The 17,718-nt window shown below is 39.8% G+C and overlaps 2 protein-coding genes across 7 annotated transcripts; both read right to left on the bottom strand.

The window, feature by feature from the left end:
* Positions 1–225: 225 nt before the first annotated feature.
* Positions 226–5,243, bottom strand: LOC137101570 (interferon-induced protein 44-like). Of its 3 annotated transcripts, XM_067480155.1 has the most exons (8): positions 5,140–5,243; positions 3,455–3,945; positions 3,106–3,150; positions 1,949–2,144; positions 1,609–1,761; positions 1,329–1,500; positions 1,013–1,113; positions 226–919 (listed from the first exon to the last, which is right to left on the bottom strand). In XM_067480155.1, the coding sequence occupies exons 2-8, from the start codon at positions 3,937–3,939 to the stop codon at positions 677–679; spliced, it is 1,395 nt and encodes a 464-aa protein (XP_067336256.1). In that variant the 5' UTR covers positions 3,940–3,945; positions 5,140–5,243; the 3' UTR covers positions 226–676. The 3 variants fall into 3 exon arrangements, with proteins under 3 accessions (XP_067336256.1, XP_067336254.1, XP_067336255.1); XM_067480153.1 differs by lacking the exon at positions 5,140–5,243 and having other exon boundaries at positions 3,040–3,159; positions 3,459–3,553; XM_067480154.1 differs by lacking the exon at positions 5,140–5,243 and having other exon boundaries at positions 3,106–3,159; positions 3,459–3,531.
* Positions 5,244–6,458: 1,215 nt separating this feature from the next.
* On the bottom strand, positions 6,459–17,612 carry LOC137101566 (microtubule-associated protein 1S-like). Of its 4 annotated transcripts, none has more exons than XM_067480144.1 (10): positions 17,425–17,612; positions 16,234–16,329; positions 14,842–14,924; positions 14,316–14,453; positions 12,972–13,473; positions 12,783–12,866; positions 10,119–12,595; positions 9,717–9,858; positions 9,363–9,607; positions 6,459–8,412 (listed from the first exon to the last, which is right to left on the bottom strand). In XM_067480144.1, the coding sequence occupies exons 1-10, from the start codon at positions 17,585–17,587 to the stop codon at positions 8,257–8,259; spliced, it is 4,086 nt and encodes a 1,361-aa protein (XP_067336245.1). In that variant the 5' UTR covers positions 17,588–17,612; the 3' UTR covers positions 6,459–8,256. The 4 variants fall into 4 exon arrangements, with proteins under 4 accessions (XP_067336245.1, XP_067336246.1, XP_067336247.1 ...); XM_067480145.1 differs by having other exon boundaries at positions 9,363–9,604; XM_067480146.1 differs by having other exon boundaries at positions 9,363–9,580.
* Between the last annotated feature and the right edge of the window lie 106 nt (positions 17,613–17,718).

The following is a 17,718-nucleotide window of genomic DNA, read 5'->3' as shown; positions in this document are numbered from 1 at the left end:
GGATGACTGGAGGAAAACACGTTTTGTAACTTTGTAACTATTGTAAAACTGAAAGTAAAAGGATTCATAAAAAAAAAAAAAAAAAAAAAAACAGTGACCATTAAATTGATATTATAACATATGCAAATATTCCAAGCATGTGCACCAAAGGCTTATCAAAATGTAAGCAGTCGAGATAAGTGGAAAAAAGTTGTTAGACTAAAATTACAGCTGTGATAACTTTTTATTACAACAAAAAAAAAAAAAACAGTGTAATAATTTTATAAATGTCGTGTTATTATTCATTATTCTGACAAAATAATCTAAATGCACAGATGCTATAAGTAGCAAAGTACATTTACTCAAGTACTGTATTTACATACAAATTCAAAGTTAACTACTGGAGTAATGCAGAATTTAGAATCGACATTATTATAATAAACTTTTAAAATGTATTATTATGGAATCGCAGCAGTGGTTAAACGTTTTTTGCAATTTTTTGGCGTCAGTGGGATATTTGAGTGAATTGCTCTTTTAAACTAAACTAACAAATGACATCAATTATTTTGTCTGTAGTTGATACTCCTGGAAAATAAACTACCACATAAAGGTTTACAGCATTTTCTCACAAGCTTGTATTCGATTATATGTATTTGATTTTAATTAATACAGTTTAGAAATTATTATGCTCTGTCTTTCAAACAGCATTATGTTCAATGCTTGGGCGCAGATGATCGTTTGACCTGTAGAGGTCAAGCTGATCCTTGATCCCCTCAGTATCCAGGTTCTCAAAGAAGTTGTCAGCATAGTTCAGCATCTGCACCACAGCAGTCAAGAGCAGAATGTCCGTCTTCTGGTCCAGGTCCAGCTCATTACTGTAGTTCTTCACAGGCAATACGCAGGACAAGGGGATACCCAGAGCCTCGCTCAGGTCTCGCGACTGAAAGACGGCAAGAGATATGTACGTATATTAAGTTATCAACCCCACCACAGGTTTTCACCTAAATGTCGTAAATGGCTTTAGAAATTTTACCACTTTCTGGATGTACACGCTGCGATAAACATTCTTCAAATCTTGTGCCACTAGTGGACAGGCCTCATCTACTTTGGTCATCAGAAGTAGCTGAGGAATTCCTTTAAGGATGTAAAAGTGGAAACATATGAGGAAAAAAAACAGAAGATAAAATAACAGTGTCCTGACCCATGTACTTTTTTAGGGTTATACATTAGAAATGTCTGTAATATGACTCTACATGTACAGAAATGTCAGATTTCAAATATGAACATATTAAGATTTGAGCTGTAAGGTGATGGAGCAGTTTTCAAAATATAATTTCTCTACTGCTAACCAAGTTGGTTGCTCTTTCTCCGGATGGCAGCAAACTTATCCAGCATTTTTTGCTTCAGGAGCGAGACCTTGGAGGCATCAACCACATAAACCACACAATGAATCATGTCAGTTAGAGTCACGTGCTTCTTGTATCCAGGAGAGTTCTCCTGAATGGGAGCAGAGGGACTAAACTGAAAGACAAATTAAACATTTGTTAGTCACTCAGTAGTCTACATTATTGTTATTTCTAACCAGATACACTGAGATGTGGCCAAGCAGATAAGGGCTTATAAACAGACCTGGTAGCGATCTTTTACGTGACCCTTGCAAATGCTAACTATGTCTTCAATGTCCAACCCAGCTTCTGCGTTTTCCTCAAACCCCATTGTGTCACAGAGGATCAGAGGAAGAAGCTTACCGCCTTTCCCTGCCTTGATGGTGTAGGTGCGAAACTACAAAGAAGACATGTATTGTGAGGGGGCAAACTGTACTGTGTAGTTAACATTCATATGACAACCAGTTAAGGAATAAAAACTGCTAAATTTTTTTTTAATTTTAACCATAAATGTAACAAATGAAAGAGATACATTTTCCTTCAACACATCCCCGGATTTCATTAAGGGAATCTTTTGCCAATACCTGCGTGGTCACACTCTTTCCTGCTGTACCAGCAATGGCCTGCGAAGTCATGTTCCCCCGAAAAGCTGAGCTGATCGAGTTGAAGAAGCTGGACTTGCCACTCCCGACAGGACCCACCAACAAAACCCGGGCTTGATGAACTGCTTTGATCTCAGGCTTATAGTCATTAACAGACTTCATCAAATGCTGCTTTCTCCTACAGGATCAAGTAGACTAGGATCACAAGTCTAGTACGTCTTAATTGAGTGGTGATTTTTAATGTGGGGGTTTAAAAGCTTCCAGTCTTTTGTGTCTCTAACCACATCCAACAGTGATGTCACGATGAACAGCATTATGTAAGTGACTTCATTATACAAATACAAAATGTGTACATATTTTAAAATAAATAAATAAATAATTTTAAAATAAAACACCCTGCTAAAAAGGATGCTATTTAATTGTAGGATGAAATTATTTCATTAAAGACACCATGCTGAGATTTGCTCTCCAAAGGCACATTTTTACTTGTCAATATGTGGCTGTGGTGATGTCTCAACAAATGCAGCAGCATCCCAACATAGTAAGTGAAGAAGAACACTTCACCCTTAAAGTAAACACTGCACAACTTAACACTTTTAAATTGAAGTGACAGCATCCAAATCACTTTGATGACACACTGACTAAGGGACATAAAAAGATTCCAGACAGATGCCGAGCATCCTTGCTGTTAGGACCAGTCAGTAATAAATTATTAATTGGCCTTTCAGTGTTTGCGTGATGTGTGTTTTTTTTGTTTTGTTTTTTTTTAATGAAAGATTGAGCTTTTGTTCACTCACACGTCAACAGAGGCTTAGCACGTGTATTAAACTTTCTAAATCTGCTATCTTGTGTTGGTTGCTGTGTAATTATTAGTACTTATTACCCCGTAACATGTCCATCGACATCATTGTTTGATTTCTGACACTTTCTTGGTCAGTTCTTTTCATTCAGTTTGTTTCCAAGATATTGATAAAGTAAATAAGATAAAATGTTTTGCAATATGATATAAAGAAGAAAATGAATCAAGATGTTTGCTAAATCTCAGAGATGCAATTGGTATAGGAAATACCTACCATGTGGTATTGTGCATTTCGCAAAAAAACTTATAAAGGCAAATGTTGTCACAGTATGCTACATACTCAGCAGTCCACTGGGTGTCTCTACAGGGTTCAGCCAGGAGAGATCTCCCAATCCTGCAGAAAATACATTTTTTGGACATGTTATTTCCTGGCTATTTCATTCTAAGCATCATTATTAATTTACTTCACATGCCTCAACTGACACAATACCATTCCTACTCCTGTACTCTCCTGTATGTAATTACATTATTGGTTAAGTCAGTAAATAAACAGACCAACCAGGTCCTTTAAGCTTGTAAGATACACAGCATTCTAGGGTGAGGTGTGTAAAGTTTTTTTTTTGAACGTGTAAAACTGTACTGTGAAGCCAACTTCTGTGTTTGATAAGGGATAGATCAGAAATCCTCACACACCTTCAACTCGATACACTTCCATCTCATTCAGATCCAAGCTCCCGCCGTGCATCGCTGGTGCTTCAAAGTTGAAGCCCACACCTGGGCTGGACAGAATTGCAGGCTGATCCCCGTGCAGGAACACAAGAGCACCAAAATTTGGACCGGTGCCCACATCTGTGAACGCACTCTGTCCAGTGATCCCTGCCACCCTCAGCGGCTTGTTTTCCCCTGCGGTAATGCTGTAGACAAAGGCCTCTTGGTCATAGATGGGCTGTCCACACTGGGTGTAGTCCTTTGAGGTGTAAGCTCCAAAAGCAAACCCAGCAGGGTTGTAGGCGACGATGACGGTGGGCCCCTGTAAGTCACAGCGGTTGTGGAAAGCAGCTGCAGTAAAGCCGTGCTTGCTGGCTTTGTAGAGCAGGTGGAGTCTGACACGACCGAACAGAGAGAGCAGCTTTTTCTGCTGCTCTTCAGACAGAGCTGATGTGATCCCAAACATGATGAACTGTCCAAACATATGGAGAACTATGATTAGATATGATGGTACCTTTAGATTACAGGGAGTATTTTCATTTAAAAATAAGCAAGAAATCCTGAGGTCATGTCATATTTTATGAGAAATGTTGGAACATCATGTGAGGTTTCATCACTAGTTAAAGGTCCACTAGCAACATATAAACAAACATAAAATATCAAATTATTTATTCTAATTATTATATTTTTTTATGTGTTAAGCTCTCAAATTCGAAGAAATAGATCTGAAAATCACAAACTTATGTGATCCCAACATGTTCCTGTTTATATTGTCCATATGTGAAATGCTTTCATAAACACGTTAAATATTTAATCAGATCATAACATAGTCAGGAGGATTTCTAGTGGAATGGTCAAGAAGTTATTTATTAATGCTTTGTAGATGATCCTGGGTGTCGCTTTAGTCTCATTTCATTTACATTGAAATACATTTCAAATTGGAACTCTTCTGAAAGCATGTAGTTATTAACATCAAGTAGAAAATTCAGAAACATTTATAATTTATGGCATGAAGACATGATATGGTAGTAGGCCAGTAGGTTTGAACATACAGACTAACATTTAAAAATTGGATGATGATGTTTCTTAGATCCTCAACAGAACAAAGACATTTCTGAAAACATCAATTCACAAGTGAAATGGTTTGTTACTATACCAGAGCAAAATAAAAATACCATGTCCAGCTGGAATTTGCAACAGTTTTTGGAACAACTGCAGATTGACGCATTATTAGATACTGAGACAACAAATGGGACTTTTTTTAATTTGCTTAATTGCATCAAAGTGAAAGTTTAGTTGGGAGATGGGTTGTGGCATGCAGTAACAGCCCTAAACTGGTCCATCTTGTGTTTCTTGGGCGGCATTTCTATTACCAGCTTACTTTCAGAAATCATAGCATAGGACTTGTAGTACATTTTAACTAAGTAAAAGAACTGCAGCTACTTCATTCACACATCATGTTTAAAAGAAAACTGACCTATATGCCGCAACAATTTTTGCCCGAGAGCCAAAAGGTTTCTCAGATAGATAAAGCCTGACATGGATAGCAAAAGAAAAACAACTGTGCAGGAGGTGAAAATAACCCCCAACACATTATCTATTAACAGATCATAAAAATAAATAGAGCATCTGAGGTGAAGACGCAGTTAAGTGTTATCAAACTCACCTGCAGTGTGAAATTTGTTTAACGCGTCAAGTTGTTCTGCCTCCTTGGTTGTGTGGCTTCTTGTCAAAACATAAGTGAAAGTAAGTGCACACTGGGACTTTCTGAATGCCAGTGGGTTTGTACTGTGAAGTAATTACCCAGGGACCCAGCCGGTTTTGAAAATGTCAAAATAATGAGATAGAAACTAAAAGTTAAAGATAGGAGTCTTGTACTTGACAATAAGCAGTTTATTTTATGTTTATTTTATATCTCGCTCATGGAATTTTTCTGCATAGGCTATATCATAGAATCAGATAATTTTCTTAGAGAGTAATTTAATCAGGATTTTCATGCAAAACGTTAATAGGCTCACAGTCACAGTCACGGTCATCACAGAGACCACGTCAGTATACTGTAACTGCATATTCTCTTTCTTCTGCCCATGCCTTCTTGAAGATGATTTGAATAATTGGTCCACACGCTGAAACTGATGCTAGTAGAGAAACAGATAGCCATGTTGATCATTGGTTTGTGAATTTATTAAAATGTAAAACCATGTGGATCAATTAGTGCCAATGTTTATCTAAATAGCAGGGGGAGATCATAAAAGTGTCACTGGCCATCTGACTTTAACCAGCTACTCGGTCTTGTTTAAATTTCCCAGGATGATCATTGTTGTTTACGTGTCTATACTGTGTCTGACATTGTCCTTTCACCATAAAACTCACTGGACACAATGACAGAGTATTGTGTTAATGCTTGGAAATAAGCTTGGTGTCAGCATTTGACCAAAATAATAGGGATCAAAGTGTCTTTTTTTTTTTTTACTACAACACCTGAAACAATCCTAAAATAAAGTATGGAGTACACATTCATAATTTCAATCAATATCCACTGTACTGCCTTTCTGAACTATCTGCATTTTCAACAGACAAGTTTAATGGTGACGCAGATTCTTTATTCATACATTACTCCCACACACATTAGCATTGTTTGTACGTACAGACAATAACAAAGTGAAACGTTCAAGCCGTTCAATCTTACATCTCGCTCTGTCTCTCCACTCTGCCACATTGCTTTGCTCGCTGCCTTCATGAATGTCATGAATGATAGGACATAAAGGACATATTTTATACATGGGACACATACACATAGTAACAATTTACTTGGCTAGTGTGTGATTCAAGTAATTGTTGCCCATGATTAAAGTTGTTTCTTTCTTTCATTTCTTCAGAAAAAAAGTGTGTGAAATATATTTAGGTTTGTAATGAAGTTAGGTTGGACAACATTTGTGAAAAGTGTACATTAAAAATGAAACAACGTTTTAGAGATTGATGAAATACAGTTGATTGCACAAAATTAAAAAGTGCATTTAGTTAAGGATAGTACACGTTCACGATAGTGCATATAAGTCATTGAAAATTTGAAGGCAGCATTCAGATGCAGAGGAAAAGGGGCAATGGTTGATTTATTTTTTTTTACATCATGCTTTGGTATAAAGGAAGTTGTATTCCACATTCAGTTTTTTGTAAACTAATGCTTTTTAAAGCATAATGGCAACATACATAATCATACTTTAATTCTTACAATCTTGACATAATGTGTTTAACATCCAGACTGGAATAAAAGACAGAAATAGTCACACAGATCTGGAGAAGTTAAAATGTAACGTAATGCATTAAGGAATTTGAATGACAAAATTTCTAAGAATTATTGTTTTTTCATTTCTCCATCATTTCCTAGAAACACTAGGAACAATCTACAAGACTAGAAACAAAAAGATACATTTGATTTAGTGTAAAAGCAGTTATAATTTTCCATGTAATTTAACCTGTTGTTTCAAGTTAAATTAACATGTAGGCTTAATTTTTTTTACTATTTCTTTTGTTGGATACCATCATGTACCCAATTTCTGCTTTTCCAAATTATGCTAATAGTAAAATGAAAATGCATTGATTTAAGTTTGTTTTCACTAAATTTGTAATTAAATTATGTTAAACTCATAGGAAGTTATCATAAAATTACAAGTGAGGTGTATCTCTGTGTACAACAGTTCATTTGAGAGATTTGTTTTAATGACTTTCACAGCTCCCATTACTACCCACTGTGACCAAACCATAATTTTATGTCGTGCAACAACAGTCTACAATTAACCATGTGATCAAAACCACGATTAAAATGTTAAATGTCACATTTAACATTGTTTTGTTTGAGTAAGACAACAAGTCAATGCATAATTCTACATAAGCACTGTAACAGATTACATTTATTGTACTATTGAACTCTTAATAAGATGGTGAATTTAGTTCCATTACATTTAATCTGGTACTCTGATCCCCACTGACACAGTTTGCCGTGCACACTCAGAGTCAGTGATCTGAGTTTCAGCAGGTGATCCTCACTTTTAACAGCAGACACGTCAGCGTCCGATTGCTCAGGATCGAAGCCACGGTGGCACAATAATTTTTAAAGCAGATCCAGCGAGCACCCCCACTCACTTCATGTCTGCTCATAGTGCTCAAAACAAACACGTGACCATACACTGTTATGTTGATAGGTAATAAAAGAAGTTCAATGCTTTCATAAACAAAGGTTTGCACACTGTTTGGGAGTATCCCAAATGTTGCATTAAAAGCATCAAAATGGGCCCAGAAACATTGCAAAGCCTACTATCACACAGTGCTTAATGTATTAAGGAAACAAGCCTACACATAGTGCCTTTAATCTCTTATATTTTAACTACTTTGACTAATCTGCAACATCAGCTTTCATGTGGATCTAGATGTTCGCAGCCCGACATGCTTCTCTTGCAGCCACACTGATCTCCTCTCCTGTTTTGCACAGGGTCATGGGTCAAACAAATCAAACATGCACATGGGGGTGTTTTCTCCTTGGGTGTAGAGGAAGAAGGGCTATTTGATGCAAAAGGAGGCCACAAAGAGGAGAAAAACCAAAAGGGCATAGAGAGAACATCCTATGTTATTACACCTTCAATATTTTTTCTTGCTAATTTAAACTGATTTTCCCATTACACTGTTTCTAATGCTCGTATTCTGCACTTCGGCAAACCCGATCTTACGCACGTTTCCATCTTTCCAGCTTACATTCACCCTCCATCTTTCCATCTCGTAGCATGCCTCAGAACTCTATCTTGCAGGCAGGAAAGGTTTCATCTTGCATGGCGACTGTACTGTTGGAGCCCAGCACAGTGATGCCCAGCTCCCTCTGTCTGTCCAAGGTCTGCTGGTACCACTCCTGCATCGACAGGGACTCAAAGGTGGGGATTACTGTCACCTGGAGATACAGAGAAAAGAGCTGAGGAATAAAAGGTTTCCCATATTGATGTGGACATATTTTGCAGTATCTGCACAAAGTCATTGACAGGTTCTAGTTTGGTGTCTGAGTCATTGTCATTAAAAAAAGTTGATCAATAGTTAGGTACATGCAGATTTTTTTCACCAAAAGATTCTAAAATTATAAAGTTATTTAGGGAAATTTTCTGTTTTGATGCTGCCAAAGAAATAACATTCAAATGACGTATGTGCAAAGTAAGAACACCAAATGACCACTGTGGTAAAGCACCAGCAGGTTGCGTTCAACGATCTGGCTTTGAATGTTATGTTTAATTCCCACAAAAAACTGTTATTTAATCCGTTTAAGAACATGTTCTTTGCCTGCTATTTGTCTTGAATGATTATCTTCACATTTACTATTCAACCTACTGTGCAAGAGAAACAAACAACTCACAACTGATTGAGGCGGGGAATAGGAGCCCATCAACATAAATACTGAAGAATCATCCATCCTTGTCTTTGCATTGATTCTAGTTAATTGTGTGGTCACATTTGCAATTCATTTTGTATTAATATTAATGTTCTTGTTACCAGCACATCCTGCTCTGTAGCATATGCTGTGCTATGACACTCCTTTATATATTTTATTCATTGGACCAGAGTCATACAATCTGACGCACTGCTTGGCCAAAGATGTCTGATAAATCATGTCTCACAGTGATTCCAAAACTGCAGATTACACATGACCAGGAGTGAAGTGCAGCCTGACTGAAGTAGCTAGCGATATGGTAGGAGGCAGACTTATGATGTTTAATCGGGTTCCAAAAATACGGCATTTTAATTACAGGTGTGCCAACGTGATATTAATATACCAGCTTACCAGCATATGAAAAAAGCTTACTTGGCTTCACTAAAGGAAACCCAACTGTGTGTGTGTGTGTATGTTTCTACCTGCATAGTTTCAGGCCAGGATATCTTTGCATCCAGTAAAGCGTCCAGGGTTTGCTTCAGAAGTTCCTCCCGCTCTGGACTGTCACCGCTGATGATGTAGCAGGAGGATCGAACACCCTTGAAGAAGTCCACATTGACAGTTAGAGAGGAGGCTCCAGATGGGATATAGGAAAGATCCACGTAGACACCGACCTCACTGACAGAGGTAGACTTAGAGCCTGTGCCAGAAGGAAGAGAAGAAGCTGCTGTAAGAAAGTGATGACACAGAAACACTAAAGGATTAGTGCCTGGGTCTAAAAAGTTATAATTCTAACTTATAGTTACATAGTTACATACATAAACAACCAAATGTACCTGTATTGGATGAGGATTTTGCTGGTGCTGAGTGGGCGCTGGAGGAATTTGCACGTGTAGAAGGGACATTTCCTTTTGTGACTCCACTCAGGCTCCCTGACCTGCCCTTCCCTGAGCCCGCTCTTAGGGAGCCCTCAATAACCTGGTAATACAAAAAAGCACATGGTTATTAAATTTCACTCAAGCCAGACACAGATTTTATACAGAAATTATTTTCATAATAGCTTAAAATGTATTATTACCAAAGTAAAAAGTCCTCATGCTGCTCTAAATGTCTAACATAGCAACAGTCAGATTTTTTTTTATGAATCTCCTGCTGTAATTTAAAGATGCTATCTGTGTGCCTAAATACATGAGTTCACAACAAACATCATTTTCTTTTATGCTCCTGAACAAACTCACCCCTGGTGTTTTTTTCCCTCGCGTGCGGCTGGTTTTTGCTCTCATGCCTTGAGCTTCAGAGTCAGACTGTGGGACGGGCATGGAAGCATCAGGATGTGGGGGCAGTGGCGGACTGTCCCTGAGAGGAGCTGGAGGAGGATCCGGGGGCAGAGCCTGACTTGTGTGAAGGTTGGTGGGGGAGTTGGTCGGCTCACTACAAGACTCATCCTCATCTGAGTCCAGAGCACCATCTGCTGTGGTGGATGGGCAGTCCTCCATACAGACAGGGGCATTGGATTCGCTAGGTGAGGTGTCCTTGAGATTGTTATTGTTGTTGCCGTGATGATGTCCTGCAAAAGTACACCTGGATGGCTCGCTGGCACCTGAGCTGGAGTCAGGCGGTTTGAAGTGCTTGAACTCACATGGAGAAACCAGACAAAGATCCACATCGTGCGGTGACTTCTCGAAATGAAGCGCGTTAGGAGCTGGAGGTCGCCCCATTTCTGAACCATGACCTACAGATCTTGGAGGCTTCTTCATTTGTAAACACATGCCCACAAAATGGCCTCCATTAGAATGGTGACTGTCATCAACCTCTTTCTGGCAGACATTGGTGGGTCCCTGCTCAAAGGACATGGACAGCGATTCATCTACTTCTGTGGACTGAGGTGAGCTCACCTCTGCTGGCATTGAATGTGTAGTAGTTGTGGTGGCCACAGAGGGAGACGGGTCTGAGGACACATCCTTAAATGTACCCAAAGATAGAGCACTCAGATGCTTCTCTCTGGGGTTTGTGTGGCTCTCTGGGGTGCTTTTGGGTTGCAGGAGTTGCCCCTCGCTTTGCTTAGATTGCCCATTTGACTTGTTGATGTCAGTGGACTCTACGTTGCTCATTTGGGCCTGTAACCTGCTAAGAGTGGCTCTGTTGCACCACACATCATCTGGGGACAGACAGTAAGGAGTGTGGCCTGCACTGTTGGGCCGTGACTCAGGGGAGGCTTGCTCTACGGTCTCCTCGTCAGGGCTGACAAGGGCCTGGTTCTCTGGAGATGATCGAGAAGGCGGGCTGTATTTCAAAGCACCATCTAAGAGGGTGTACTCAGTTGGGGTTAAGTCTAGCTGGACTGTGCGCTCATTCTTCGGTGCCTTGTTTAAAGGAGATGGAAATCCCACAACCTTAGCTGGTTTGGTAGCATTTTCATGCTTTTCTACAGACCCTTTCTGCAAGTCTACATCAGCTTTCCCCGCAATTCCAGCTTTATGGCGCACTTCATTATCACCACTCTCTCCTCCTGCCGTCCCTGTGCCATCAGCTGCTTCTTTCCCTGGTGTATCAGCAGCTTCATTACTTGTCTCTTTGCTCAGAGCTCTAAGGCTCTTTTTATTTCCTGACTCACTGCCTCTCTGCTTTCCTTTATCTGCTGTTTCCACCTGGGCCTCATCTTGTTCATTTTCCTCCCTCAGCTGGAGAAAATCTGCCGTCATATCCTCAGGGGTAGACAGTTTGGAGCCACAGGGGTTGTCTCCAGGCGTTTTCTCCAGCTTTTGATTGTGCTGCTCTGTAGCAGGGCACTGTGACTCTGACACAACTTTTGTAGAGTTATTTGGCATTTCAGTATTTACACGGGTCTTCTTTTGATTGTTTGCCTCCTTGCCCGAGGATTTTTTCTTTGCCTTTGCCCCTGTTTTAGAGTCATTTTTTGTTTCCTTTCTTAGCTTTGTTTTGTTTTCATTCTTTGGCTTTGAATGGAGACTCTCCTTTTTCACCTGATCATTCTTCATTATTCCATTCTCGTCTTTACTACCAGTCTTCTGCCCCCCCTTTTTTGAACTATTCTTCTCTGACAATGCTGATTTTTGCTTTACACCCACCTCTTTGATTTTGGTTTTATCTGCATCTCTTGCATTATTTAACACTTTCCCTTTATCCTTTACTGATACCTCCCTACCTTCTTCTCTAACCCCTCTTTCTTTTCCAGGTTTGGGTGTTGTTTCCTTCCCCTGTGACCTATCGCTTTCCTGGCTCTCTGTCCTCTTGGTATTTCTGTCTTCCCCTAGCCTTTCCAGGTCCCCCGTGGTGACTGTGGGTTTCTGGAGGAAGGCCAAGCCCTTCAACTTCTCTAGCCCCTCCAGCAACTTCACCTGTGGCGTAACACCAGGGAACAGCACTCTTACCACCTTCTCCTGAGGGCACGCTGGGTGCCACACAAGCAAGGCAGACACAGAGGTCAGGGCAGTTAGAGGGAGAGTTTGGGATTTGGATGCTGATGAGACAGTATCAGGCCAATTTTGCATGAATGTCTGGTAGTCCTGGCAGTTTTTGCCAGGAGTGAGGATGTATAAATCTAGCTGGCCTACTCCCATCTTCTGGAATAAGGTCAGTGGCTCAGTGGGGACTCCTTGTGGCCTAAACATTGGTTGTGGTCCGATGTCTAGCTTCTTTAATAATTGTAGAGTTAGGGCTGCCTGCTGTGTGCTCTTCAGGACATTGTCCACACCTAACAGGAAAAACATAGCAGCTTATATTGAAAGCAGTCACTCGCATTGATTGGTTTTTACATTTATAACTTTATGAGCATTTTTTAACTCTGGATTTTTAAGACCTTCTGTGTTTTCCTTATCCAAAGTCTCTATTATACAAATATATTTATACATGTATCAGTTTAAGTTTAATGTGTCACTTACAAGGCTGTTCCACCTGCAACCTACTGGGGGCGTTAAAGAACACAACTCCGAGCTCTGGGGAGATAAGCCTCTTGGACAAGGTGTCTGTTCAAATTAAGAAGTATAAAGACACAGAGAAACACAAGAACAGTGAGAAACTTAAACGGACAGCATTACGTCATCCTCCTGTAGGAACATCACTAATATTACCTTTGATATCAGAGCTCAACTCCTGCTCTGCCACCTTCCTCTCCAGAAAGGCATTGACCCCTGGCAGGTTCTCTGTCCCAATATGTGTCAACAAAACCGCATCGACACGGTCGAGGTGGCGGACCAGCTTCCAAAAACAGGTCTGAGAGTCCGAGCCACCGTCCACCAGCATCGTGAACCCATTGACTGCAAAGAAGGCACAGTCACCACGGCCGGCAGGAAACACATAGCAGCAGGGACGGGACAGCTTGAGGAAACCGACAGTGGTAGGAGGAGGCAGGAGGTCAAAGGGCGATTGTGGGCATAGGGTACTAGAAATGAGGGAGGTGAATTCCCCCAGGGACTCCATGACTGGCAGCACCTCTGGGGGATTAATTTGTAGTTTAAAAAGACCCCACCGAGGCTTGTTTCCCAAAAGAGTGTTCTTCCACTGGCCGATGTTGGGACAACTGAGGGTCAGACTTAGTTTTGAGGACGAGACAGCGCTCTCTTGATCTAGGAACTAAAGACAGAGACAACTTTCAAAATTCATACACGCCATAGTTAAAATTTTTTATAATATTGTAGGTTTTACAATAAAAAAGGGCAACTAAAAAAAAAACTAAAACTAAAAAAAAGGCCAAAAAAAAAGGCCAACTAATACATCAGTAGAAATATTGCCGGGGTCAATATTCTCTGTGGATATTAGTTTATCTTAGAAATAATGGTATTAGACCACTGCAAATGCTTATTAATTAATGTCTTCTGCTCAGTTCATAAAGTCCAGAAACAGTTTGGTTGGCTCTGTGCTTTAGACATTTACTTTGAAATATAACACTGAATTTCAGTAAAGAAGGAGAGTATGCAGTAAATATAGCCTTTTTTTACACAGAGTGCCAACATTAGAAGAGTTAAAAGTAACTGGACGCTACGCTTATAAATGTTGTGTGGGCAGATGTGTGTTGTTTCATCATTAGTTCATGCACAAAAGTGCTCACACACACACTGCTCTGAGTTGAGATTTTGATTGAAGTGGAGTCATCAGTAAATATGAGCAGTAAACACTGTTCTGGTAAACAAGTTCTGGTTGAAGTTATTTTTTAATTTTTTTATTCAAATCTTTGCTCTTGCGAAGTTTTTAACTCAAAGACAAAATGTGCAATCATTAAATATTTAATTGGGTTGTGGGGTATATGATGTGCATTTTCGGCTAAAACAACCTAGTGAGGTAGTAAATGGAAGATTAATTCCTAGAGAAAACTATTGTTACTTGCAATTACTTTGTAGATTATAAGTAGTTGAAACTGCATACTGTAATAACAACGTAACACAACATTTATGGGCAGGGTGGGACATTGTCACTACCTGCTCTGTTAATATTTTTCTCAGCTGGTGTGGTGAGAACAGTCCTTTGTGAAACAACAAGTCTCCACTTTCCTCCACGCTCTGTCCAGCCAAGATTAACAGCTTATGAGCCGAATCCCTCGACAGGAGAGCAAACACCTGACCAGTTGAGAGAGATGGTAAGATGTTATTTTATAAAAGCAAGAACACTTCGCCCCACTTGTTGTTTTAGATAAAGCATCTGGTAAATAACCATTTGCAATTTATGTAAACTAGTATGAAAATATTACAGTATAGCAATCTGCATAAATATGAAAATCAAGATAGATTATAACATTCCTGTTTGGACTTCATTATATATTACATTAAAAACAAAATTATGCTCCTTACTTTTATTTCAGATCTTATTTTTAAAATGCGACAATTTTATGATTTGTATGATCATTTGGTTAAAAGTAGTAAAAATCTGAATGCCTACACAACTGCATCATAACTATGCATTTAACTTGGTCTTCTTGGTGTATCTCTGAAGGTTTTGTCCCCTCACCTCTGAATGAACCTGTTCCTGAGATGGACTGATCAGCACCTGAGTGTCCAACACTCTGGTGCCATGGCGCAGACACTTGTGCCCTGAGAAGGCAGAGAGAAAAAAAGATAATAGAAAGAGAAGGGTGGACAGGCAGACACAGAAGAGAAGAGAAGAGAGCGAGTCACAGCTGAGGGAGTTAGGAATCGAGCTGACGTATCTGAACAGTGAGGGAGTGGACAGAGGCAAATAGGGAGCGACTCAAAGAAGTCAAAGAGAAAATGGACTAGTGTGAGAGCGCGAGTGATTGACTCAATAAGGAAAAAGGAGGAAGGAAAAAGAATGAAACTGTTGAGTCAGAGGGACTGTCTGACTGCCAAGTTTACTCAATCTACAGTTAATATCCAGTCTGAGGGGAACTGGATGAACGTCTGAGGATGCAGAGGCGAACCGGCCCACTTAAAAATAATGACCCAGATATGAACAAAAGTTTCTTTGTCTTTTTTTTTTCAAGGAGATTTCTGAATTTCAGTTTTTACCCCATCATAATGTAACATGCAAAAACGGAAATGTGCAGCTATTTTGTGATTTTAAAGAAACAATCTGGCATTTTGAGAAATATATGCATTTTTTTTGTCAAGACTCGCTGTGAAATTAATGATACCATTTTTGTGTTACCTCTAAATATGAGGCCACAATCAGCTGATTAGTTTAGATTAAAGCGGCAAAAGAGCTGTATAGTAAGTAACAAAAGAAGAAAGTAGAACGTAACAAAATCCCACTTACCAGCACCGCTAAAGCTCTTGTTGTTTGTTGAAAAGCTTTAATGTAAAAATCCTCATACAGACATCCAAAGTGTCCTTTGGATAGGATCCCTCTGGCTCTTGCTAAATGTCTAATCCAACCATTTTACAAAACAGTGACACTAAACTCACAAGTGCTGTATCTTATTAATAGGGGATTCAGTACAGTACTATATTTATCACATACAATGCAAGCAGCCTCTCTGGTAGCCATTTTGTCCTCTCTAAAGAGACAAATGTCTTTGTGTTTTTGTCTGAGTTCATCACCTTCCTTCACAGCTCAGCTGTATGACTGTCCGACTGTGTGACTGACTATTAGTCTACCATTTCACCACTTCCCCTGGTTTTCCTTAGCTCTGCATTTTAAAAGGCTATAACACACACACAGAGAGAAGTATGGCACAGTTTAGCTGCAGGTCTTTATTGTTTTCTGTCCAAAGGGCCCACCCATGTTTAACAATCACCCAACTGCTCCTGCACTTTCCTTCCTTCCTTCCTTCCTTTTTGACCCCAGGTCCACTGAGCTGGAGATTTACCATGGACACAGGGATTTCTCTAATGTCAAAGAGTGTAGCATGAAGGATCAAGCAAATCAATGCTTTTTACTCACCAGCACCCTTGAACGATGCCGTGTGATGTGACAGGAATTCTTGAAGATAGACATTCAGGTTACAGGCTTTCAAGTCAATGTCCCATGACTGTATACCTGGAAACACAATATACATTCGTTTGCATGGTGCAACTCTTTCTCATTTTTTTTCGCTCTCTTCTTATACACATAACTTTCTATGTATACTAAGTTTAAATTGTTCTTGTTCTGTAAATTGTCTGGTTTGTTAATGTTCTGTCTTAAACAACATGTATATACTAACACACGACCAAACATCCAAGATAATACCTTTAAATTACTTGAATAAGCCACATTGCACATAATTTGCTGCTAAAAACTGAGTAGAAATGTTTAATCCCTTTAATCTTTTGAAATGGGCTAAATTGGGTTTAAATGCATGCGATCCAAAATGTGCCCTGTTTAAGATCGATATTTTATTTGCAGAAATGTACATGTATTACATAAGTAATAGATAAGAAACTTAAATACTTAGACGTTAGATTAAAAAAACATTACAAAACCCATTTAAAGTAGAACGTTGAAAAAAATGCTTTTGCATTTCGGGAAAAGTTGATGCATTTTTGATGGTGCATGGTTTTCACAGGGCCGTGATGAAGCGTTGATTGGCCGGTGATAATCTTTCTCTCTCTATTTCTCACCGTCAGTATCTGTCCTTGTGTTTCCGTTTCTGTTCCCCTATCTGCCTAAAGCCTTTTTACATAAATTATGCACTCAACTGTCACAGTAAAACACGACTAATGCGTGACCGTGACATGTCTTGTACAAACTCGCAGCCTCAGTATCCACAGTTCCTGCTAAGCACGCACACTTTAATGTCACATCGTCTACAAGTGGCTATGTGTTAACTCAATATTCGTCGTGCAACATTTAACCAAATGTTTCTCCTTGTGTATCTTGAGGGTAAAATGGGGAAAAAAGACAACCCACACTCTTCCGACTGATTGTAATTATATTATATCCAGAGGGATGAAGTGATGCTGGTGGTGCTTTATCTCCAGCTGACGCATCCTCGGTCAGTAGGGTGGAAAGAGAAATTACATAAACACTGCAATGGGGTCAGTCTAGCATCCTCAGAGATCCAAGGCGACAAGATCGTGCAAGAATCTGAATTATTTTGAGAATGTATGCAAAATAGCATACAGTGGCCGTAAGAAGCTGAAATAGACGTACCTCGCTCAATCTCCTTGCAGATGTGTCCAGTCTGTCTCAAGTGAGCGGTTCGTCCGATAATGATGAGCAGGGAGTATTTGTGGGGGCAGAAGTCTGTATTTGCGGTTGCAGCGCGCCTCGGCTCCTCCTGGACCTCCCTCTCCAGCACCCGGGTGGACGCCATGTTGGAAACTTGCACTTGTGTATGATGTCATTGAAAACGCCTGACAGCGCCTTTTATTGGGGAGAGATGACAGCTGGCGCGCTGGAAGGCAGCCGTGCATTAGTGAAAGTGAAGGAAGATGCTGAATAATT

Source organism: Channa argus, chromosome 16, assembly GCF_033026475.1.
Source record: "Channa argus isolate prfri chromosome 16, Channa argus male v1.0, whole genome shotgun sequence".
NCBI classification, from domain to species: Eukaryota; Metazoa; Chordata; class Actinopteri; order Anabantiformes; family Channidae; genus Channa; species Channa argus.
This window is presented reverse-complemented; position numbering and strand designations above follow the sequence as displayed.